General features: G+C 38.8%; 1 protein-coding gene across 2 annotated transcripts in view; it reads left to right on the top strand.

Moving 5' to 3' along the window:
* The window catches only part of pi4kab (phosphatidylinositol 4-kinase, catalytic, alpha b), a 37,273-nt gene extending 15,985 nt beyond the window's left edge, over positions 1-21,288 (top strand). The window contains exons 20-54 of one of the 2 annotated variants that reach the window (XM_061729495.1): positions 29-137; positions 668-804; positions 898-1,031; positions 1,158-1,240; positions 1,327-1,397; positions 1,499-1,623; positions 1,715-1,796; positions 3,195-3,278; positions 3,517-3,606; positions 3,802-3,921; positions 6,502-6,585; positions 6,680-6,836; positions 7,497-7,624; positions 7,738-7,896; positions 9,026-9,177; positions 9,287-9,394; positions 9,503-9,630; positions 10,706-10,864; positions 10,960-11,039; positions 11,171-11,370; positions 11,739-11,829; positions 13,465-13,632; positions 13,765-13,818; positions 14,539-14,659; positions 14,784-14,913; positions 15,997-16,140; positions 16,255-16,325; positions 17,108-17,214; positions 17,305-17,409; positions 18,396-18,521; positions 18,634-18,754; positions 19,038-19,197; positions 19,287-19,376; positions 20,157-20,240; positions 20,323-21,288. In XM_061729495.1, coding sequence (XP_061585479.1) covers positions 29-137; positions 668-804; positions 898-1,031; positions 1,158-1,240; positions 1,327-1,397; positions 1,499-1,623; positions 1,715-1,796; positions 3,195-3,278; positions 3,517-3,606; positions 3,802-3,921; positions 6,502-6,585; positions 6,680-6,836; positions 7,497-7,624; positions 7,738-7,896; positions 9,026-9,177; positions 9,287-9,394; positions 9,503-9,630; positions 10,706-10,864; positions 10,960-11,039; positions 11,171-11,370; positions 11,739-11,829; positions 13,465-13,632; positions 13,765-13,818; positions 14,539-14,659; positions 14,784-14,913; positions 15,997-16,140; positions 16,255-16,325; positions 17,108-17,214; positions 17,305-17,409; positions 18,396-18,521; positions 18,634-18,754; positions 19,038-19,197; positions 19,287-19,376; positions 20,157-20,240; positions 20,323-20,374 — 4,014 coding nt within the window. In that variant the 3' untranslated portion in view covers positions 20,375-21,288. Of the gene's footprint in view, positions 1-28; positions 138-667; positions 805-897; positions 1,032-1,157; positions 1,241-1,326; positions 1,398-1,498; positions 1,624-1,714; positions 1,797-3,194; positions 3,279-3,516; positions 3,607-3,801; positions 3,922-6,492; positions 6,586-6,679; positions 6,837-7,496; positions 7,625-7,737; positions 7,897-9,025; positions 9,178-9,286; positions 9,395-9,502; positions 9,631-10,705; positions 10,865-10,959; positions 11,040-11,170; positions 11,371-11,738; positions 11,830-13,464; positions 13,633-13,764; positions 13,819-14,538; positions 14,660-14,783; positions 14,914-15,996; positions 16,141-16,254; positions 16,326-17,107; positions 17,215-17,304; positions 17,410-18,395; positions 18,522-18,633; positions 18,755-19,037; positions 19,198-19,286; positions 19,377-20,156; positions 20,241-20,322 lie in introns of both variants that reach the window. The other variant, XM_061729494.1, reaches the window with a different exon arrangement.
* Positions 21,289-24,531: the final 3,243 nt, after the last annotated feature.

Below are 24,531 nucleotides of genomic sequence, written 5' to 3'. Positions count from 1 at the left end.
TTTCTTGACCATTTTCCAAACCTTACAGTTGACCAGGCGCCTTCCGCCGATCAAGGAGGCCAAACCACGACTCCAGAAGCTTTTCAGAGACTTCTGGCTGTACTCTGTGGTCATGGGCTTTGCTGTAGAAGGATCAGGTGAGCGAGATGTGACAGATGTATAGATGTGTGTGCTATGAAATATGTTGTTAACTATATGTTCAAATGACCTACTCTAAACAGATGTCAGATCTAGTTGGATTTTTCTCAACCATCTACTACTACAGGACTGTCTCAGAAAATTAGAATATTGTGATTTTCTGTAATGCAATTACAAAAATGTCATACATTCTGGATTCATTACAAATCAACTGAAATATTGCAAGCCTTTTATTATTTTAATATTGCTGATCATGGCTTACATCTTAAGAAAACTCAAATATCCTATCTCAAAAAATTAGAATACTCTGGGAATCTTAATCTTAATCTGTAAACCATAATCAGCAATATTAAAATAATAAAAGGCTTGCAATATTTCAGTTGATTTGTAATGAATACAGAATATATGACATTTTTGTTTTTTTAATTGCATTACAGAAAATAAAGAACTTTATCACAATATTCTAATTTTCTGAGACAGTCCTGTATGTCCATTCCCGGATTCATATATTTTTTTTTTCCTGTTGTAGGACTTTGGCCTGAGGAATGGTATGAAGGTGTGTGTGAGATCGCTACCAAGTCTCCTCTTCTCACCTTCCCCAGCGGAGAACCGCTTCGCTCTGAACTGCAATACAACTCTGCTCTGAAAAATGACACTGTAACACCGGTAACGTGCTGAATTTTTATGAATTAACGTTGTTAAAAATCTTCTTGAGGTGGCAGCAGCAGATCTAACCGTTTCATTGCTAACCTCTACTAGGCCGAGTTGAGTGAACTGCGCGCAACCATCAGCAATCTCCTCGACCCTTCTCCAGAGGGATCTGCCCTCATCAACAAGCTTGACTTTGCCATGTCCACATACCTGCTCTCAGTCTACAGATTGGAGTATATGAGGTCGGCTCAACTGCCATTTCAGATTATTTGACACTTCCTTATCCTTTGTCTCCATGGATTCTTTAAAGTACTGAGGTTGGAGTGAGCAGATCTTGTGATACCTCTCTTTGTTTTGTACTCAATCAGGATGCTGCGATCTAACGATCCCGACAGGTTCCAGGTGATGTTTCGGTACTTTGAGGACAAAGCCATCCAGAAAGACAAATCTGGTGAGGCTTTACTTTTGTTCTAAAGCTCTTTGGCTCTTCTGTTTCGATCTCTTTGTAAGCGTCTTTGACTCTGATTCACCTTGCAGGCATGCTGCAGTGCATTATTTGTGTCGGTGATAAGGTATTTGATGTCTTCCTCCAGATGATGGCTGAAAAGGTGAATTCTTTTTAATAATGGCTATAAATATCTAAAGCACTAAACATTTTCAATCTACGACACCAGAGAAAACTAATTGGTGTGTTTATATACATTTGCAGCCAAAAACTAAAGAACATGAAGAAGAATTGGAGCGTCATGCTCAATTCTTGTTGGTCAACTTTAACCACACCCACAAGAGGATCCGCAGGGTGGCAGACAAGTACCTCTCTGGTTTGGCTGAAACGTGAGTTGTAGTTGCTAATAAGTGTGTCAGGTTGCACTTTGTTAATCACTGTTTACATTTCATTTTTTCTCCCTCAACCTAAATAAACCAGATTCCCTCATCTGCTTTGGAGCGGTCGCGTGTTAAAGACGATGTTGGATATTTTGCAGACGCTCTCTCTGTCCTTAAGTGCTGTGAGTATCAGGAGAGGGCTGTTGTGAGCAGCACAGTTGCAGGGGCCTCATTTATCAACCGTGCTGTGATGTGTGTGCGTAATGTGTGCGTAGGAACATTCCCACGCAAAGTGTGGAATTAATCAACTTGTACTTGTGTGTAGGAACGTGTGTAATTTTAAGCACAACTCTGACCATGCGTACACACAAAATCTAGTGATAGAACAGTGAAACTACAAATAGAACCCATTAAAAAAGTCACGGTGTTCAGCAATCTCAAACTTCACACATGTTCCCTGTTTCCTCTAATCAATAAAAATTCTCAATGAGTAATTTAGCAGGCATTTTGAATAATTGGTGTTACAAGCTATAAAAGACAGCTGTGGCAGGACGACATGAAAAGAAAATACAAGTACCATGGCTTATCTTGCACTGTTGGAGGATTTGGAGAACCGTGTTTTCAAAGAGCGTGCTGATCTGTTCAGTGAGAGACAGAGTGGTTTCTCAGCAGGTACCGCTTCCCCAAAAACATTCTGATGGACCTATGCCGTGATTTACAACCTATGTTGGAGTGAGAGACAAAACGCACCAAAGCCATCCCAGTCACATCCAGCTCCTGTCCACCCTGGGATGTTTGGCCACTGGAACATTTCAGAGAGAGATTGGAGACGTATGCAGCATTTCACAGCCGACACTAAGCAGAATCATGCCGGCAGTGTTGGATGCAATCATTTCTCTGGCCCCAACTTACATCCAGTTCCCATACACACATCACCAACAAGCCGAAATTAAACGAGGATTTCACGCCATCGCCGGATTCCCAAACATAATCAGAGCTAGATTGCACCCACATCGCAATAAAAGCACCATCACACAATGAATTCAGTTACGTGAACAGGAAAGGATTTCATTCAATCAATGCACAAATAATCTGCGATGCAACTATGTCTCTGTCAAACGTTGCTGCCTGGTGGCCTGGAGGAACGCACGACTCATTTATTCTGCAGAACAGCTCTGTTGGTGTTTGCACCTCCAAGCAGGAGCTGTTGTTGCTACCATATATGGTCAATTGGAAGCGTTTCTGAATGCAAATGATCCTAACCATGCACGAGCACGGCAGTTTAGAACAGGTGGGGTTTATCATCACTGACTACTTACTAGTGTGCGTACGACTGGTGTCCGCACGTTTGATAAATTCCGAGTTTTTTGTACTTACACACTTTCTAAATTTCATTCCTACGACAGGATATAGAACCTTTTCTATGCACGGTTGATAAATGAGGCCCCAGGTATTTATCTCCTTTTAAGGAGTGAAATAATGCAAAACAAAAATAACTGCAGATCCTGTTTTACATATTTTAAATAAAGGCAACTGTATAAAATTCATCTTTAAAAAAGGATTCTCCTGCATTTTCTTAGGACATTCACAAGGATCAGCCATACTACGATATTCCAGACACACCACACAGAATTACTGTTCCTGACACATATGAAGCCCGAGAGGTGAGTTGGGATCACAGAACAAGAATTGGCATCTTGGTTTAGACTGGTGTTAAGCTTGTGGCCACATGGTGGCAGCACAATACCAGTTTAAAATTGCAGTAACATTACTATTTAACACTGGCATCATTTTAGGTTTGCAGAATCAATTTATCAGCCAAATGAAGCTTGTCATTTCTGAAATTATACATTTCCCTTAAACTGGATGTCTTGTTCTTCTCTTTATATAATTTAATTTCAGAGCATAGTAAAAGACTTTGCTGCACGTTGTGGTGAGATCCTGAAAGAGGCAATGAAATGGGCCCCTTCAGTCACAAAGTCTCATCTACAGGTTAGCTTTTTTATCTTAATGTTTGAAAGATGACTAGTGGTTTCAATAAAGTAGTGACTTCAGCTGTAAGTACCTTATTAATATATAATTTTTTTTAAATATCAAAGTTTTTCTAAGCCATCAATTGCTTCACCGAGTTGTTTTCCATATCTGTTCTGTTAATGTTTATTATCTCTTCTGGCCATTTGATCGCAGGAATACCTGAACAAGCATCAGATCTGGGTGTCGGGACTGTCCCAGCACACGGGCCTTGCTATGGCCACTGAAAGCATACTGCACTTTGCAGGCTACAACAGACAGAGCACGACACTAGGCGTGAGTCACACATGCACATATGTTTGTGTACAGAACCTTCAGATTACCTCATCTAGTGGGTGAAACTCAAAAGCTCCATAGATTTAGAATTTAACCCAAAATAAGGTCAACTCCAATTTAAATACAAGGAAGCCATATTTGAATTATCTACCGTCATTTAAACAAATATTTAAAACTTGTAGATCAAATATTTGTCACATCACAACTCTCTCAAATAACAAACATATAAATATATTACACATAAATACATAACTACATATGTGTGTATACACTTATCAAAATAATCCATCTACCAGTGCCACTGCCGGCTTCTCGATTTATGCTCATTAACCTTTGCCCAACATTAATGGCTTTTTAATATAACAAATGTGCCATTTACATTATCTGCTTTGTCAAAACGTTTGCATTTTTGTTAGTACTGAGCAGAAGTGTCTCGTATCCTTAATGCACTTCCGTGTTTTATTCTGTATGAATTATATACAGTACATCTGTAAACAATCTGTATATTATCCACAGTTCCAAATTAGAGAAGTTTGGGATGACATGGAAAATGTAATTTAAAAAAATATCAATCGATTACAGTTACTTTGACTTTTACATCTTTACAGAAAGTGTGAACTCAAGATTTTTTTGTATTTTCTCTTCAACTTCCTCTTATTCATAAGTAAACATAGGTTTTTCATTTCAGGCATATTCCAACACTTTTTTTTCAACAAATTCAAAAATGTTCAACAAATTAAAAAGTTGATACCAGGCCTGGGTTAGTTTAATGATAGTTGGGTGGTGATAAAACGAAACCTCCAGCCTCTGTGAGGATACAAGGTTTTATCACTGTCCTTGTCAGAGGTCATTAACACTTCTGTGTTGGCAGCTACAATGAAGAGACGTATTGAGTTTTAAGAGCAAAATTTATGTCTTTTTAGCATTTTAGCATTTTTAGCAAGATTATACCAAAGTTATGCAAGTAATTTTGTTTCTGTGAGTCCCAGGATGATTGCTAGTCCCAAAGGTCCCTTGGTCACACCTATAGACAAAAAAAACAATGGACAAACCGTTTAGTCACGTGACCATCAGCCGATGGGAACATGCCTACCGTATGTCAGTTACCTTTATCTACCAGCTCCTTCAGGGGATTCCTGCTGAAATATCACCAGAGCTGGCTTGAAGGCAAAATTGAAAATTACTGTTGCATTTAGGGTTTGCGTTGGGTTTGGCTGGTTGCCTCACTAAGCGTGGTAGCATGACGGTTACAGATGAGGAAGTGATGGGGCTATCTATTGGTTGACCCAAGTGTCAATCACTTGTAGTAGATATAGTTTTATTGCTTTATGGTGTGGTACAAAAATATTCACCCCTCTCAGAAATGTCATGGCTGTGATATCAAACGATTGAGACCTAAATGGTTTCTTGAACCTGTAAATATGTTTATTTCTGCTATCTTGGACATTTTATCATGAGAGTCAAAGGCGAATGATTCGCTTTTGGTGCCAGCCTCGAATGGCCGGCCGAGGAACTGCAACAAATCTTAGTACCCCATTGGTTTCAACCTGGAAGTTAGATGGTTAGCAGTTGGTCCCTCCCAGGGATGAGAAGATCTTGTGAGACTGGACGTCATCTGTCGTGCAGTAAATATAGAGGTAAGCCTAACAGTAGCTGGCAGGTCACATATGTGATGTACACACAACAAAGGCATGGCTGAAAAAGAAGACCATACAAGTGTTTAAACTGAGCTTCTCGCAGTCCAGCCCCGACCCCAACAGAGAATGTGTGGAGAACTTTGAAATCCAAGATTCAACCATGACCACACGGTGCTGTTGCACATGCGTTTGCAAGAAGAGTGGGACTGAATAACAACTGAAACATTTTGTCAACAGCACAAAGCTGCAAAAAACTTTTTTAAGAATGTGTTTCAGGTCTGAAATGTAAAAATAGATGTAAAACAACGAATGAAAGATGGTTGATGAGAAGATAAATAACATTTATTTCAATTTATATTCTCTACATAGGAGAAAAAAAAAAGTCAAAGTAAATGTATGAATCATTGCACTTTTTTTCTTTGGCTTTTCCATACCATCTCCAACCTTTTCTGTGTGTGGTTGTTTACGGTACTGTATGTCTATGTGTGCATGCTTACCAAACCGTGTGACTTTATTTTGCTGGCTCTGCATTTCTTATTTGTTTTTCTGTCTGCATTCTGCTCTGTGTCTTTTCATTTGCTTCATTTGTTGTATTTTGTCTTTATTAAACTGCACCGAACTACCTGCCCGGTTGCTTGGCCGGTTTACGGATTTGCTGGTTACCCGGTTACTTACCTGCAATGGATGGGTGGCTTGGTTGGCTGGTTGCCAATGTGGCTAACTGGTTATGCTGATGCTTTCCTCCGCCGTGTGGCCAACCATAGGCTGCTTTCGCTCAGGTTGGTCTCAACACTAAATAAAGAGAGATATGGCTCATACATGACACCTGTAGTACCGTAGATCCACAAGTGTTACTGTACAACTATGGATCCTACTTTCCTCCGTCGTGACTGTTTGGTTGGAAGAATCATATCAATCGTGTCTTCCCGTTTAGACCACCCAGCTGACAGAAAGACCAGCTTGTGTGAAGAAGGACTACTCAAACTTCATGGCATCACTTAACCTACGAAACCGTTACACAGGAGAGGTAACGACATACCTCATGATGCTCAGCGCCGTTTTCTGTGGACAATATGACGGTATTGTTATCGTGATTTAAAATATGCTTGTGTGCCATTTAGGTGGTTGGTATGATCCAGTTCTCAGAGGCGACTCACAGCCAGTCAGACCTCATAAAGCTGATGATCCATCAGATGACAGTTGCTCTTGATGGCAAAGACCCAGCGGCCTTCACTCAAGCCATGTTCAAGATGGCAGCCCTTCTGATAACTACCAAAAGTGACTACTATCTCTGCCTTACTTAAAGGGGACCTATTATGAAAAACAGGTTTTTTCTTGCTTTAACATATATAAAGTGGTCTCCCCTCAGCCTGCCAACTCAGAGAAGGAGGAAAGCAACCAAATTCTGCAGTGTCTGTACAGCCGCCCGGATGATCCATCCAGTGTGATGTGGCTTCTACGAGCCGTTCAGATTCTGCTCCCTTTCGTTACGTAACCAAAATGCAATTTGCATCGGTTGGCCTCCGATGCATGAAACCACGCCCACAACTAACTCTGGCCGGAACAACTAACTCCGCCGGCCGGAGCTTCCGCCATTTTTTCATAGCGGTGTATGGCGTCATTCAGGCAGCCAATCAGCACAGTGCCTCATTATCATAGCCCCGCCCACTCAGAATCCCTCATAGATAATGAGGTTAGAGAACGGGATGATAAAGACATGGCTCAGAGGCTGAATTTCTAATTTATTTAGCAAAAACAATCAAAAGCTTGTTTTTAAGACATTCAAGGCCTGTTTAAAGTAGGTATTAGATGCCATAATAGGTCCCCTTTTAATATTATGATGAATGTCTTTTAAATGATATTACTCGTTGCTTTGTGTTTTATAATTCAGTTGATTTTAAAAGGGATTTTTTTCCCCCTAACTTGTTGTTTTGTCAGACTGCGATCCTCAGCTGCTGCACCATCTGTGCTGGTCTCCCCTGAAGATGTTTACAGAACACGGCATGGAAACGGCCATCGCCTGCTGGGAGTGGCTTCTGGCCGCGCACAATGGGGTGGAAGTGCCAGTATGTGCATTTGTTATTTTCCTTAAAAGTAAATGTAGATAATGTTTTTAGGAATGTACAGCTCTGATGAATAGGATAGATGAGTTCTTATCCCGTCTCTTCTGTGTCTTTAGTTCATGCGTGAGATGGCAGGAGCTTGGCAGATGACAGTGGAGCTGAAGATGGGTTTGTTTTCGGAGGCTAAAGTGGAAGCTGGCCCTCTGGCCGTCTCAGAGGAGAGTCAGCCTGCTCCTTGTGCTCCTGATGTCATCCCTCACTTCCTCTGGATAGAGGTCAGTGATACACTACTACACTACTACTGATCCATCTTTAATTTGTTGTTGTTGAAGTTGTTCCAGTCTGCATGAAGCAGAAATGACATGACCTAGTATGAGTCACAGTCACACTCTTGCTTAGATGTACCCAGTACTGGAGTTGAGGGGGGATATAGGGGGATGGCATCCCCCCCTGAAATAAAAACGGTCCAAATCATCCCCCCCCTGTAAAACTGCCATCCCCCCTTTCCATCCCTCATGTCATTTCATCAATGAATGTGGTTTTACTGCTATTTCAACATTTAGAGTCATCACCAGAAAAATAACTTATTTGACAATTTTCACCTGTTTCAAGTAAATTTTCACTTGAAATAAGTAGGGACTGCCAGTGGGACAAGATTTATCTTCTTATTACAAGCAAAAAAATCTTGTTCCACTGGCAGATTTTTCTACTTATTTTAAGTGAAAATCTACTTGAAACAGGTGAAGATTGTTGTTTTTTCCAGTGGTGAGTCTTGTTTTAAGTGTAATAAGATTGTTTTACTAAAATGAGACATTTTAACTAGAAATAAGACAAATATTCTTGTTAAGATTTTGAGTTTTTGCAGTGATCCATTTTACTTATCCTGTGAAGGACAGAGTCATATTGATAAGTTCAGAAAACAGTTTTTTATTGTTGTGTTTTGATGTATTTGATGTAAGCCCAGTGGATATTTAAAGCTTACAGAAGGCTGCATTTAACTGCTGCTATGTCATTCCTGCAGTATTTCTGCAGGTGTTTTTTCAGTGCTATTATTTGTAATATATTATATTATTTGTAATCAGCACAAATTATCTGTCCCCCTATGATAAAATCCACCATCCCCCCTGATTTCTTTTTACAACTTGAGTACTGGATGTACCTGGCTGTTAACAGATTTAGCTGCATACAGGTTATAAATGACAACTTTTATTCACAGGATTTATTTCTATTTCATGCTGTCTATTCTCTCTCTCTGTCTCTCTCTGTAATTTTATTTGCATCATATTTGTATTTCAATATGTTCCTTGGGCCCAAACACATCTCTGTGGATACATACCAAAACTTGAATCTCTTTCTTTAAAAAAAAAAAAAATATATATATTCCATTTCCTGTTCTTCCCACAGTTCCTGGTGCAGCGGTTTGAGATAGCCAAATACAGCAGTGCAGACCAGGTGGAAATTTTCACCAACATTTTGCAGAGGTCTCTGTGTCTTAATGTTGGAGGATCCAAGAGCAGCCTGAACCGACACGTTGCTGCCATTGGACCAAGATACAGGTATAATGTGGTGTTGTTGTCATATACAAGTGGATAAATGCTTCACTGAAAAGCATTGGGAGAAATACTGAATCCTAAACTAATATCAATCATCTGAACTTTACTTCAGGCTGCTGACGCTGGGTTTGACTCTGCTGCATGCTGATGTTGTGACAAACGCCACCATCAGAAACGTGCTTCGGGAGAAAATCTATTCCACGGCTTTTGACTACTTTAGGTGAAGAAAAATCTTTTCTTTCTTTGTGACAAATAAGAAAACCTATCATTGAGCTACATTTAAAGTGTTCTGTTGACTGACATCATTGCCGTCTCTGTTTTTGTATAGTGTCGCTCCGAAGTTTCCCACCCAGACGGATACAAGGCTAAGAGAAGACATAAGTATTATGATCAGGTTCTATGCCAGTTTACAATCTGACAAGAAGTATCTGACGGCCAACCAGCTGGTCCCCCCAGGTACAGGTTCAGAAACATCATGGATGTTTGTTTCTGTCATTCTAAATGTTTGTAGAGAACACTACTTTATGAAGAGCTCATATATTTGCATTTGTATTTTAGATTTCCAAGTATTGCGGCTTTCCTGTCCTTTTTAAGAGCCGCTTGAGAGTTATTTGTTAGGTCCTGTATATTTGCATGACGCGCTGCTGCTGACAGAGAAGCACGCTGAGTCCAAGAGAAGTTTTATGTTTAATAACAAAACTCAGCCACAACGGCCTTCTGATTACATTAGCTTATTGGTTTTAAACGTGTACACTGCCTGCAAACGTGTAATCGGTGTAATCAAACAGTACAAACGGTCAACAAAAATGACGGCTACCTATCTCGCCTCTCTCCACCACAGTGCAGGTGATTGGGCACCTATATAACCCACGTGACCCAAACTTCCCACATCACCTTGGCAACCAGATCAAACCAATAAAAAACCTGAATAATCAATGTATGGCTCCTACACCAAGTGTATAAATAATTTATTTGCAGGATAGCTGTTTATCACTCAGCTCTAAGATTCATCACTGGTGACAGTTCAAATCAAATCAGTTATTCTACTCATCACTGCATCTTATATGAAAAACTTGGGTGGACTCCCCTTTCTGTCAGACGTGATAGGCATTGGTTTCTCTTTGTTTATAAAGGCTTCCTCATTACCATAGCTCCTTACTGAGGTGGCATAATGGTAGATATTCAACCCGCTCCTCTGATTTTCTTATTCTGGAAGTTTCATGTCCACGGACTGAATTTTGGAAAAACTGCATTTAGCTGCTGCACGGTTCACAGTTGGAACATTTTGCAACATGCATTGAAGTTGGAAACGTTTGTGCAGCTTGGTCAATTCAAATACTTGATTGCTGACCATTTTACTCATGTTTGTAATCGTTTTTATTTTTTCTCTTTTATTTTTATTGTATTATTCTTTTTATATGGTTGTTGTACATTTGGCGTCATTGTAAATGAGGACTTGCTCTCAATGATTTCTCCTAATTCAAATAAAGGTTGATTGATTGATAGATTTTCAATATTTCTGTTTGTCCAGATCCCCAGGACATGTCTGTGAACAGCTTGTCTGTGATGACGGTGACGGACAGCAGGAACAGTCTGGATGCTGCAGTAGGTCAGAGGCAGCAGGCCACTCAGGGATGGATCAACACCTACCCTCTGTCCTCTGGGATGTCCACCATATCCAAGAAATCAGGTACATACACAGAAAGTTGAGAGTAAATTTGCTAATAAGTGAAAGTTGGCCCCCGTCTGCAATTGTGCTCAGTATTGTACCTGCACTGTTTTAAGGGTTATCTAAAAAAAGCAACAGAGGCTCCCAGCTGCACAAATACTACATGAAACGCAGGACTCTCCTACTGGCTTTATTGGTATTTACCTTTTTTCTCTCTCTCCATTTCTTTAATAAACAAATGGCATAAGAGAATACAGACATACCACATTTAGAACGTCCTGATGAAATGTCAGTTTCTTTAACTTAAACCTGTGTGTTCTTCTTCAGGCCAGTGAGATTGAGCGTCTGACCATATGGTACAACCCATTATCGACTCAGGAGCTTGCTATTGCTACTGAACAGTCGGTAGAGACCAGCATCGCTAACTGGAGGTCCAAATACATCAGCCTGACAGAAAAACAATGGAAAGACAATGTGAACCTGGCCTGGAGCATCTCGCCGTACCTCGCCCTGCATCTGCCTGCCAGGTACGAAGAGAAACTAAATGCACAATCCCCATTTCATCTGTGCAGAACTATAAATGTGAAACTGTTGTTTAAGAAATTTGAACATTTTGTTTAACTAGTTGCATTTATACAATAGAAATCAGTGAAGTTTAAAAAAAATCTAATATACATGCCATTTATGGGGGTGACTTTCATCACAGCAGTAAATAAAAATGCTGTCGACAGATTGGTTTGATATATTTATTTGTTTCAAACTATGTTTTTACTTTTTTTAAATGTTATTAAAGTGTGTACCTTTTTTATATAGAGGAAATTGTGTCATGTGGTTGTTATTTTAAGATTTTTTTTTTCTTTAATTCAACCTATTAACCTCCTCATTTGTTTTCCAGATTTAAAAACACAGAGTCCATCGTGTCTGAGGTGACGCGTCTGGTGCGACTGGATCCCTCTGCTGTGTGTGACGTACCTGAGGCAGTAAAGGTGAGACAGCACCTGGGAGTGCTGTGTTACATTTCCTGCAGTTTAGGTTTTAAACGAGAATTAGTATCAGAGTTAGAATATTAATGCATCATAAAGAACATAAAACATACTTTCAGGACTCCAAACTAATGTATAAGTTAATTTTACCGTATAGGTGTGTCCTGTTGGAAGAATAAAATGAAGGTAGATATGATTGAAAACATCACAACACTTCTTTGCCCTCTTTAAAGAAGTCTTCGTTTTCTCTGAAATGTGTGTATACCAGGAAAAAAAAAGTTGATTACAAAGGTTCCCTGAGTTACTTAACTATGATGAGCAGGTTTGCCATGAACTATTGAATGATAGTTGGGAAATTAAATTCAGTTTTTGGAAATGGGACCTCTTGGAAGCTTCCCAGACTGATGGACAACAACAATAACTTCTCCAACAAGTGTCTCTGGAAAACTTGAATCCGTCAACGAAAACCTTTTTCTCTTTAGTTCTTATGCTGAAGAAACTGGACACATGAAATAGAAAAATGTTGAGAGGCTAAACCTTTATGCTCTCATTTTACATTAATAACTTTTGCTTGTCAAAGGCTGAAGTGTTAAAGGTCATAACGGGTTAACACAAACCCGGATGTTCAAGACCAGAAAAATGCTAACACGTCTGCTTTTAGAGGAGATGGCTAGGTCTGCTGTCCTTCATGCAGCGCCTGGCTGCTACTTACGCTCTTAATTATTGTGATCGAAAGGGGGTATGTGGGTTTTTTTGACACACTGTTTCCACATTTTAGATTCGTTTTGGTAAATGAATATGTTTATTTGAGGTTGAATTGACCAAATTGTAAGACCCTAATAAAGATCAGGTCATGTGCTGATACACAAATCCTTGAAACACAGGAGGTTTTGTTTTCTTTTTCTCAAGACTGTGAACTAACTCTGCTTGGTAACCAGTCACATAATCAGGCACATTTTACATTTATTTCAGTGAATAAATATATATCACAGCCAGCTGCTAGTCCCAGTCACTGTCTGCCAGTGTTCACGCAGACCAACGCTCATTTAGAGCCATAGATCTGGTCATATGGTCATATCTCTTCATGGATGATTGTGTATCCTCAAGTTCTGGTCGCTCTTTTCTCAACATTTAAAAAAAAACTGAAAAAGTCCCAAAGCTTTAAGTACATTTTTCCTTCATCTTCATAGTTTCTCATCACTATATTAATACTGCTTTACTTCTGTTAAGCTTCAGCAAAAGCTAAAAAGAAGTCACTCACTACTTTTTCTTTTTTCTTTTTTTTTTTTTTTTAATGTCAAGTGACCATCTTGTCACGAATAATTATTTTGTTATGAAAGCCTCTTCTAATTATTTGTGTTTATTTTTTTCCGGTTGAGCTGCTAATGAGCCTCCTATTTGTCTAAAGCGGAGTCAGGGGAGGCGATCGCAGGCCTCCCTGAAGAACACAATAATCCAGCTGACGAAGAGCTTTGATGTCTTCTTCTTGTTTATTACTGTCACTTTAGTAACTCATAAACACTGCTTCCTCTAGTGGCTAGTTAACACACCATCAACCTGATTCATGAGTTTGCAGCGCAAACAATGTAAAAATGAAAGCAAATGCTGTCTAATATTAATATATATCTCTTTTCTTAGTTTCTGGTAACGTGGCACACGATTGATGCCGACTCTCCGGAGCTGAGTCACATCCTGTGCTGGGCTCCTGCAGACCCCCCGACCGGACTGTCCTACTTCTCCTCCATGTACCCCCCCCACCCCCTCACGGCCCAGTACGGGGTCAAAGTGCTGCGCTCTTTTCCTCCTGTATGCACATAAACACTTAACATCATAACACTCAAATATTGTAAACTTTTTTTTAAATTTTGTTTAAACATCTTTATTAGTGAACTCTGAAAGCGCTTGTTTTAATACTTCTTTTTAATTTGCTCCTACTAGGATGCCATCTTATTTTACATTCCTCAAATTGTACAAGCCCTTCGATATGACAAGGTAATTATAACACTGACTACGTTTACATGCAGTCAAAATTCGGGTTATTGCTAATATTCCGGTTACTGAAACATTCGGAATATTCCGTTTACATGGTAATTAATCATTCGGGATATCTCAATCAAACCAGCGACGCGCAGAGAACTTCATGACGCAATTAGCGTCATTTCCGCTTCTTCTTCCTGTATCCAAATTCAAAACAAATGCTGCTTCGCGCAACTACTTGTAAATCTGGCTATCCCGGTACTTTCTACCGTCTACAAATGCCAAAATGTTCATATCCTTCATTACATTTATGAAGTGATTAGTCTCCTCCTCACTCCGAAAGTGTGGCGTGGTCTTGCGTTTCTGTTTTTGTTTATAAGAACGTCCTGGACTCAAAAGACCAGGATTCCTTGTGAACAGAGCATGCGCAGAAAACAAATTCATGTTCCGTTTGATCGGGATATTCCGTTAGGCGTTTACATGACCAAATATTCGGGTTTTAAAAGGAGTAATCCAGGGGTCATATTTAGGTTTTTAAAAACCGGAATATGAGCAAATTCGGGTTGTTCAAAGGGGTTATTGGTGTTTACATGGCCGTGCAAATTTGGGTTATTGCCAATATTCGGGTTTTAAATGGTTATTGACTGCATTTAAACGCAGTCAATGTTTTGAGGCTGCAAATGAGCTCAAACCCATGTCTGATGTTGTTTTTTCCCTTGGTCCATCCTGATGTAGATGGGCTACGTGAGAGAGTACATCCTCTGGGCCGCGCAGAAGTCTCAACTGCTGGCTCACCAGTTCATCTGGAACATGAAGACTAACGTATACCTGGATGAAGAAGGACACCAGAAAGACCGTGAGATGAGCTCTTCTCCGGTTCAATCAACACCAGCTCATCGGCAATACTGGGGGAGGACTTTTAGTTATTTAAAAAAGAATTTAATTCCGTTTTCTTTTTTTCTTTTTTTTTCCTCCTGCAGCTGACATCGGTGAGCTGCTGGAGCAGATGGTGGAGGAGATTACAGGCTCTCTCTCTGGCCCGGCCAAAGACTTTTACCAGAGAGAATTTGACTTCTTCAACAAGATTACAAACGTTTCAGCCCTTATCAAGTATGACCACTTTATTATTCTTTTTCTTTTTAATCCCTATGCATCTATGAGAGATGGAGGCATAAGGTCCTCAAGTTTTCCATCCATCCATTGCCTCACTCTTATAAATCACCACAGTATGTAGCGATACCACTCCAGACCATATATATATATATATATATATATATATATATATATATATATATATGTATATATATATATATATATGAGTGTGTGTGTGTGTGTGTGTATATACTATACATACACACATAAAGTACAGTACAGACCAAAAGTTTGGACACACTTCACCATTTGTCTGAATGAGAAGGTGTGTCCAAACCTTTGGTCTGTACTGTGTGTGTGTGTATATATATGTATATGTGTATATATATATATATATATATATATATATATATATATATAATCTCAACTAATGTTGCAATATAATTTACTTGTAACTTATAATTCAATCATAACTCCTAAATGAATCAAATTCATGGATGTTTAAACAAAAGAATAAAATACAGATCAGTGTTTCATCATTTCCAGAAAGCTTAGTTTTTTCTGCAATGAAACTTTTCTATTGACGAACCCTTCAGGTCATCCTCAGAGTGTATGAAGTAATACGATTCCCTTGAGCCCAGGTGTGTTTTTTTTCCTGGCCACGGATGTTCTGTCTTCCAAATCCCTTTGTTGTTCATTAATTTAAGTAATGATTGCTCTTTTGTCACTGTAATTATGCACCGCTCTGGAAAACACTGGGCTGTAGTGCTGTAGTCTGTCGACCTGATGAACTGTTCTCTGACAGCTTCCAACACAGAGAGTGTTTTGTCAGCCCACTAGAGGGTGACACACTCCCCTCTGCCCTCATTAAAGCACTAATTGCACCAATCCAGGGGAGAAACCTTTGCTGTCCCTCGGCTTCCACGCTCTATTAGCGCCTGCCCCGGTGACTCTCCTCTGTGCAGCAGCAGAGCCTGCTTGTCACATTTAGTCTGGAGTCGTTCTGTGAGATGCCCACAGACACTAGTCTCGGTTAACAAAGGTTCAAATCTCGCAGTGACGACGGTCTGTTTTCAAGTTGTTTTTGTTTGCCTTTGGCAGGCCCTATCCCAAAGGGGAGGAGAGGAAAAAGGCTTGCCTGGAAGCCATGTCACAGATTAAAGTCCAGCCTGGCTGTTATCTTCCCAGTAACCCAGAGGCCATAGTTTTGGATATAGATTACAAGTCTGGGACTCCCATGCAGAGGTGGGAACTTCATTTATATTCTTAAAAATCACATAAGTTTCTGTCATAAACAAATGTGAAAGTGTCACAAAAACACTCAAAAGGGTCTTTCTACTCATTGTATTTGCTTTTCAGTGCTGCCAAGGCTCCATACCTGGCCAGGTTCAGAGTAAAGAGGTGTGGAGTAAGTGAGCTGGAAAAAGAAGGTACTTCACATCTTCTTCACATCTTCACACACATACAGAGATGTCAAAAGTATTCACATTCATTACTCAGGTAGAAGTATAGATACTAGAGTTTAAAAATACTCCTGTAGAAGTTGAAGTATCAACTCAAGTTTTTTACTCAAGTAAAAGTATAAAAGTACTGGTTTCAAAACTACTTAAAGTATAAAAGTAAAAGTAATGTAAGGGGGAAAAAAGCCATTAAGGACAAAAGCCATTGAAAATGAATGCATCTTAGTATAATGCAAATATATTAAAGAACCATATATGTGTACTATTGAGCATTAACATGTGTTTCAGAGAGCAGGAGATATGATGACTAGTTGCCTATAAGTATTGTAATGGTGCAAAAAGTCAAACTTCAGAGGCATGTTATCATTTATCCTAACCTTTATTGGAATGTACATCCAAGTTTAGTTGCAGGAATCTGAGGGAACGGATGTAAGAACAAAACTGGACAAGAACATCTGAAACAACCACAACCAAATTCACTCTATCCGGATGGAGTAATTTAACTGGATAGTTTTTTTTTAAAGGCCAAAATGAAAGAGTAACAAGGCTGTTAAGGCTGTGAAGTATAGATAACCAAAATTTCTACTTGAGTAAGGTAACAAAGTATTTGTACTTCGTTACTTGACACCTCTGCACACATATGGGAAATTAAAACGACAACAAAAAAACTGTTCTGTTAATAACATGTCCGTATTATATGGAGAGAAGCAGGGGAACTAGATGAGATTTTAAACTCTAAATTTTCCCGTCAGGTCTGCTGTGCCGCTCAGATTCTATGGATGATGAGAAGAACGAAGAAGAGGCCAAGAGAATCATCTGGCAGGCAGCCATCTTTAAAGTTGGAGACGACTGTAGACAGGTCTCATGATCACACTCATGTTGTCCATCATAAACCTGCAGCCCTTATTTTCTTTTTCTTTTTAACCATTTGCTTATTTGGTCGTCTCAGGACATGCTGGCTCTTCAGATCATCAGTCTGTTCAAAAACATCTTCCAGCTGGTGGGACTGGATCTCTACGTGTTTCCGTACCGAGTGGTGGCCACAGCACCTGGAGTAAGCTGTAAACAAAGCATTTTCCAAGCTTTACCTGTACTTCTTCCTCAAAGGAACCGGCGGCCGGATTCACCAAAATGTTCTTAAGAACGATCTTAAGAAATGTCTTAAGATCTAAAATTAAGAAGTTCATAAGAAAGTTTTTAAGTGAAATTCCTCAATATTTTCTTAAGAACCGTCTTAAGAACTGTCATTTCTTACGAATTTCTTATTTTTCCTACTTAAGAACTTCTTAAAATATGTCATTGCATTGCACGCGACAACAAACAACATTTATACAGGTAGTTTGGCTCTTAACCGTCAGTCACTCACTAAATATGGAGAAGGAGAAAAAGAGATGCAGGAACTTTTCAAGGTTATGGTCGAAAAAAATTACTATTGGGGAAAATGATTAATAATTAACTACCACGCTAACTAACATGCTAACAAACAGTAAACAGGCTCTTTGTGTAATTAATTACAAAGTATATCCTCAAACTATGACCTACTAGTCTAAACTTGTCTAAAATGTGTTGAAAAAGGTGATTTAGAGTTTTACCTTTTCACAGAAGAAATTTTAAGACAGGTCAAGGTTGTCTTAAAGTTAAGAAAAAAGTCAAGAACAAATTTGAGAACTTTTATTTCAAGAATACCATTTATTCTTAAGTTTTTTCTTAAGAAGAAACTTAAGAAGAAAGTTGAGAAAATACTTTTTTGGAGAATATGACTTCTTCTCTTTTTTCTTCTTAAGACTGAACTTAAGAAAAAAATGACACTTAAGAAGATTTTTTTTATTAAGAATGTTTTGTAAATCCGGCCCCAGATGTCTTTTATGTGTTAAAAGTTCCAAAAATGGTTTTCCTGGAACTGAATCAGACCAGATTTAACATTTCAAAGCTCGTGAAGCTCATCAAGGCATGCCAGTGAAAATGGTTGCTACTAATGTTAGTAATGTCGAGGTTTATAATCAGCTTCCTTTTCTTTCTTGCTGCGATGTTCCACCAAAGTGTGGTGTGATCGAGTGCATCCCGGACTGCAAGTCCCGTGACCAGCTGGGCCGACAAACAGACTTCGGTATGTACGACTACTTCAGGAACCAGTATGGAGATGAATCCACACTTGCCTTCCAGAAGGTAAATACCAAATATCAGATCAGTCCTGTTAACATGAAACCATGTTCATCTGTGTTTAAGTGTTCCTGCCAATGTTTAAATCTAATATTCCCTCAAATCCATGTCTGCACAGGCGCGGTACAACTTCATCCGCAGCATGGCAGCTTACAGCCTGCTGCTCTTCTTACTGCAAATAAAAGACAGACACAATGGCAACATCATGCTGGACAGCCAGGGACACCTCATCCACATCGGTGTGTGTTACGTGAAACTCTAACAAGATGTTCTGGGACTTAAATTAAATCAATTAAATTAATGACTGAAACTCATAAGCACTAAAATGTGTTCTGTCACAGATTATCAAATAAGTAAATCTGTAAAAAGAAATGCTTAAACTTTGAACAATAATTTTTTCTCAATTTTTATCCTTTCTGCAGTCTTGGAAATCTCCTCATTTTGATTGTATTTATGTTGCCAGACCTTACTGTCCAAAAATCTCCCACTATCACATTTGTGTGTTTCTGTGTGTGTTTCTAGACTTTGGCTTCATGTTTGAAAGTTCTCCCGGTGGGAACCTCGGGTGGGAGCCGGATATCAAGCTCACTGATGAGATGGTGATGATCATGGGTGGGAAGATGGAGGCGACACCTTTCAAGTGGTTCATGGAAATGTGTGTGAGGGGTTACCTGGCCGTCAGGTGAGTATCTACGCGTGTTAAAGTAAATATGGACTGCGTAAAGAAGATGAGTGGCGTGTGAAATAAGACATGTTTCCCCGGTGAATCAGGCCCTACATGGATGCGGTGGTCTCCTTAGTTAACCTCATGCTGGACACCGGCCTTCCCTGCTTCAGAGGACAGACCATCAAGTTACTCAAGTGAGTCACATGGGTTTTCTTAAACTTGGTTCTGTTTGCGTTACGACGACAGTGAGTAAACGGATAAGCAGACAAACGTAATTAGCTGTTGTTGCTCTAAGTCAGGGGTGTCAAACTCATTTTGCTTGGCGGGCCGGATTTGACCAATTTTTTTCTCGCGGGCCGCACGCCCAAAATAACAAAAACGGTGCGGAAAATTTTTTCTCTAATTCTTTTTTTTTTTACTATTGTTATCTAATCCAATATCAGTTTAGTTAATTTTAAAGGAAATATGCACTTTGTTTACACTCTAATTATGTAAAATATATTTCTTCAGGATCTTTTCTTGAAATTTTCTCATTTTTTTTTTCAAATTATGTAAGATACTTTTAATATCATTTTACAAAGATAAACAGAAACAAGTATGTTTTTTTTATATTTCGCTTTTTTATAGGAAATTTAATTAAAAGCTAAATCTTTCTTATTACATCTGAGAGTGTTTCTTTGTGATTTAGAGATTTTTCCAGTACAATTAAGTGTATTTATTTAAAAAAATTTGCGCTGATATTTACGCCAGTGTGCCGAAAAAGTCAGCACTTCTTTTTTAACTGTTTTACTTTGTCGCTATTCTCGTATTCAAAACTGAAATTCTCAATAAATATCTGCTATCATCTTTTCTAGCAGTGATATTTTTACTACGAAAATATATAATAGAAGTCAGTTAATAAAAATAAACGACCGCACATTTGACAGCCCTGCTCTAAGTGCTTTCTTTGTTGGTTTTTTTTACCCAACGTCAAGGCAACGTTTCAACCCAGGTCTGAGCGAGAAAGATGCAGCTTCCTTCATCATCAAAGTCATCCAGAACTGTTTCCTTAGCAACAGGTCAGTGCAGTATTTTCTTTTATTAATGTTGGCTCCCTGAAAATGCCCATCTGATTACATCCTTTCTGTTTTCTTTAAACAGGAGTCGGACCTACGACATGATCCAGTATTACCAGAATCAGATTCCATATTAAACGTTGTGCCTAAGCATGTGCATATTTTGGCTGGTACAGTGTGTGCGTGCGTGTGTTTGTGCCTTTGTTCAAATTCACCACTGAAGGTAGTGACTCACTGTTCCTGCTTATTGTTGGGCATGGTCTTTTGTTTTTGGTTTCCCTTCTTGTTTCTCCTGTAAAGATATTTTCAAAATAGCCGTATTTTACCTTATTTATTATTCTCAATTGTTATGGCATCTTGACTTCTGCGTACTTAGAGGAATAACTTGTGATCATCTGCACGTTCAATAATTACTTTATGAGTTTGTGCCAAGTAGCTGAAGTAACTGGTTTCAGTTCTGACCGGCGTGGCCTCCGTCATCTTCTACTTGACTGTACTACTGTGCCCCCCCCTTTTTTCTCTCTTTTTTTTTTTAATTGGGAAACCAGACTAATTTAAACTTTGGCATGGTACTCTTCTGCACTTCTATTTGGCTGTATAGACATGGGTTACGCCATCTATATTTTGGAGTTTTCATATTTCCATTTTTAACAGGATTAATCATATGCACAAGTTCTGTGAACCACTGCGACTGAGCTTTGTATATTTAGCGTTGCCAAAAAATAATAGTGCACTTAAATTAAACTTTTATTTTGCTCGCGGTGGAGGTTAAAGCACAGTCTAATTGTTGGGCAGCTGCATGAAGTTAAGTGTCAACTACCACGAAGCTCATGTCTGATGTTGCTTTGGTGAAGAATGATTTGGTCATTCAAAGTGCTGTGGCCCATGTCCATACGGTTAACTTAAGCCTTCATTCATTGTTACTGGTTGTAAAGATTTTACATCTTTGTATATTTATATCCATGATCCATTTTCCGTCTCTTTTTCTATCTTCATGCCTTTTGAATGAGAATGCATAAGTTTATGAAATGAAATAAAGATCTTAAAAACTACTGAACTGAATTGGTTCCCTGCAAATGAGTTACTGTTTGGAGGATGAGCCAGTTGCAGTTTTGTTGATTGGGATATTTAGTTGATGAAGAAGTTTGAGCTCCTTGAGGGATTTACATTTGGTGCAAAAACGTCTACCGAAGTCAAAGATCACCAGAAAATGTTGAAAGTTTTCATCCGTCCAAGATCAAATTAAATCTGTAATTTATGTTCGTTAACATTTATAGACACAAGTACAAACCTGGTTATTTTAGGCGGGTCATACCACAGAAAATAAACAGTAGCAAAAAATGTATGCAAGCATTACTTAATTACTTTAATGAAAGCTAAATGGAGTCAATGGTCAGAGTTTGGGGGTGTGGTGTAGAGCTACTTTGATGAAAGACACTCAAATATTTGAGGTTTACTGTTCATGAGAAGCCTCTGTGAATTTTGAGTTGAAATAGGTGTTAAGTCCACTGTTTGGTTCAGTTCCTTCTCTTCCTGAGTGGATGCCTGGCTAAGAGGACTCCAAAGGCACAATAAAGAAGAGATGAGGAAGAAAGAAGTGGTAAACATAAGTGTTCATAAGTCTACCTTCCAGTATGGCAGAAAAGCAAGTCCAAATCACGATGCTCCCTCTACCGTGCTTCATTGGCAGGCTGTTTTGAAGCTATGAGTCCCCTTTCAACCAAACAAGTGCTGAGTACTTATTTACAAAAATTCATGTTTTACTTCATAACTTCAGACATTTTCACAGTAGATGTAGTATCAGTAGAATATTTCTTTTTTTTTTTTTTTTTTTTTTTTTAAGAAAAGACCACTGGCTTTTTTTTTACCAAAGTTTATCAAAATGTCCGGATGGCTGTCCACCAGCAGAAGCTTGGTAGAAGTTGATGATGCAGCAGGACAAAGGTTTTCAGCTTCAGCGGTAATCCACTCGTCGTCTGTGATCTCGGCTCATTTCTACATCAACAAATGTGAACAAAAATACTGCCGAGCAGACAAAATGTATGCAAACATACAAGACATTTGCTCAGGACAACATGTAGCATGTGTCTTGTTTCTTCTCATCCAGCAGAGGGCAGCATGGCAAGACGTTTGCAGTGAGTCTGGGATTGCCTGTGTTGAGTAACTGAGAGGGAACAAAAACACTATCTATAAATAATGAGCAGTCAAATCAGTCACCTCTGTACTCTTCCTTATCTATTAAGAAAATAGTTTTCTTTTTTTAAAACAGCTGTCTGAATATACTGTATATCAGTGGTTGGTGCCTTCTTTGGCAAAAACCCTTTTCCCATATACGCATTCTTATCTTGCTGCAAATGTGGGGAAAAAAAAGAGTTGCTGGAAAAGGGTTAAAGTCTTTCAAGCGTATCCTCACCAGTCATTAGATTGACAGTGAGTGAGTTTTCAAGTGTTTAGAGGCTACTTTTCAAAAAGATCTTACTCTCTGACAGCAGAATGTCATTTAGTTGGGGCTAACGTGTTCGTACCTGTTTCTGCTGCCTTTAGATGCCAAAAACAGACGTTGTGTGAATGTTTTTGGAAAACAAGTTCTATTAAACACAATGAAGCTAGAAAAATGATGTGCATAGGGAGAAATAAAAGAGAAAAGGATGGCATCAACACACTACAAAAGCAGAAATTGTTACTAACTGATTTAAAGGTAACAGACTGAAAATCTTCTGTTTTGATGAATTTATCATGTCATGTTTTGCGTGAGGTTTTATATTTCACATTAATAAGAGTCAGATCAGAGTGCAGCACCTGAGTGGGTGGGAGGTTGAATGCGTTGGTGAAGTGAGAGGCTTCAGGAAACGCAACTGGCAAGTAAGAGCAGCAAGGATAAGAAAGGGATCCCAGGACAGCTCACTGATTCCTCACGCCTGATATACCAGCAAAGTTGATTTAAAAAATGTCATTTGATTGGAAGACAAGATGCTGGTGGATGTACTATTTGTTTAACATGCCATTGCATACAGAGGGGTGGGAACTGCGCTGGTCTATCTTTGACGAAGTTGATCCCTGATGTTTCAGTGACTTGCTGAGGTATTTTCCACTTTACTGAGTAAATCAGACAGCACACAGACAGATGCAGATCAGTGTAGATCCAAACAGCCTCCTTACTTATCACCTCTGAGCTTCACCACGTTTCTATTGTATCTCAGAAACAGGTTGCATATACAAATAAAAGGCAGATTTCCAATTTTGCCTCATCCCACAAAAGGAGAGGGGTGAGTTGACCGGATGACTCCACCCACTAAAACCAGCTGCTATGAACTGAGCAATAAAAGAGAAGCTGTTGTGTTGTATCTCTATGGTATTATGGTGTTTTTTTGTTTGTTTTTACCAACTGGAGGTTTACATTAGTGATCCACCGAAAATGAAAATTTGTGGCCGAAACCGAAACCAAAAATAATAAACACTTGGCCGAATACTGAATAACATACCGAACATGGTTCTTCGCAGTTTTTCCATTTATTTTGCCAATTTTTTCACCATTGCATATATCAAATAAAGGTACTTTAAGCATGCTTTTCAAAGAAAAAAATATTTTACAAAATTACAAGGTAGAAATATTTATTGAACATGAACAACTGAACATTTCCCAGCATTTTTTAAATATTCCAGCAGACATTGTACCAACGAAGCACAATAACTTAAAATAAATAAATTGGCAAAATAATTTTTTTGTCCCTCTTTGAGCTTACATTAGGCCTATAACTGACTGCTGAAAAATTGTAACATAGGCATTAAAACAAAAAAAAATACATTAAAGTGCATTGTAAAAAAAGTGAAAAATAAGTGGATAAAATAAAGAAAAAGAAATCACCCCCTTTCCCAAACAAGTATTAATATGGGAAAGGGATTGATTTTCTTCTTATTTATTTTGTTTTATCCACTTCTTTTGCATCATCTAAACATGCTGTTATTAATTGTTCGTTTTTTCCCCCACTTATTCCACCGAACACCGAAAGTGTTTTTTTTTGCTATTTTCGGCCGAACAATTTCGGTTACCGAACATTCGGTGCATCACTAGTTTACATCTCCAATAAATTCAGTCCACAACACGTGAAACCTCTTGCCTTGAACAAGTGTTGAATTGTAGATTTCACACATTTCCCACATGCCTGCATGTGCCCGGTATAAGTTAGTATGTGGGGAGGAGGGAAGTACTGATATGTGAGCACATGTAATTATCTAGCACTTGTAAATCAATGCTTTAGATGGCTGCCTGATTGGTGAACACGTCCAAATCCTT

Source organism: Cololabis saira, chromosome 9 (assembly GCF_033807715.1).
Source record: "Cololabis saira isolate AMF1-May2022 chromosome 9, fColSai1.1, whole genome shotgun sequence".
NCBI classification, from domain to species: Eukaryota; Metazoa; Chordata; class Actinopteri; order Beloniformes; family Belonidae; genus Cololabis; species Cololabis saira.
Note: the sequence above shows the minus strand (reverse complement) of the source record. Positions and strands in the feature narration are given on the sequence as shown.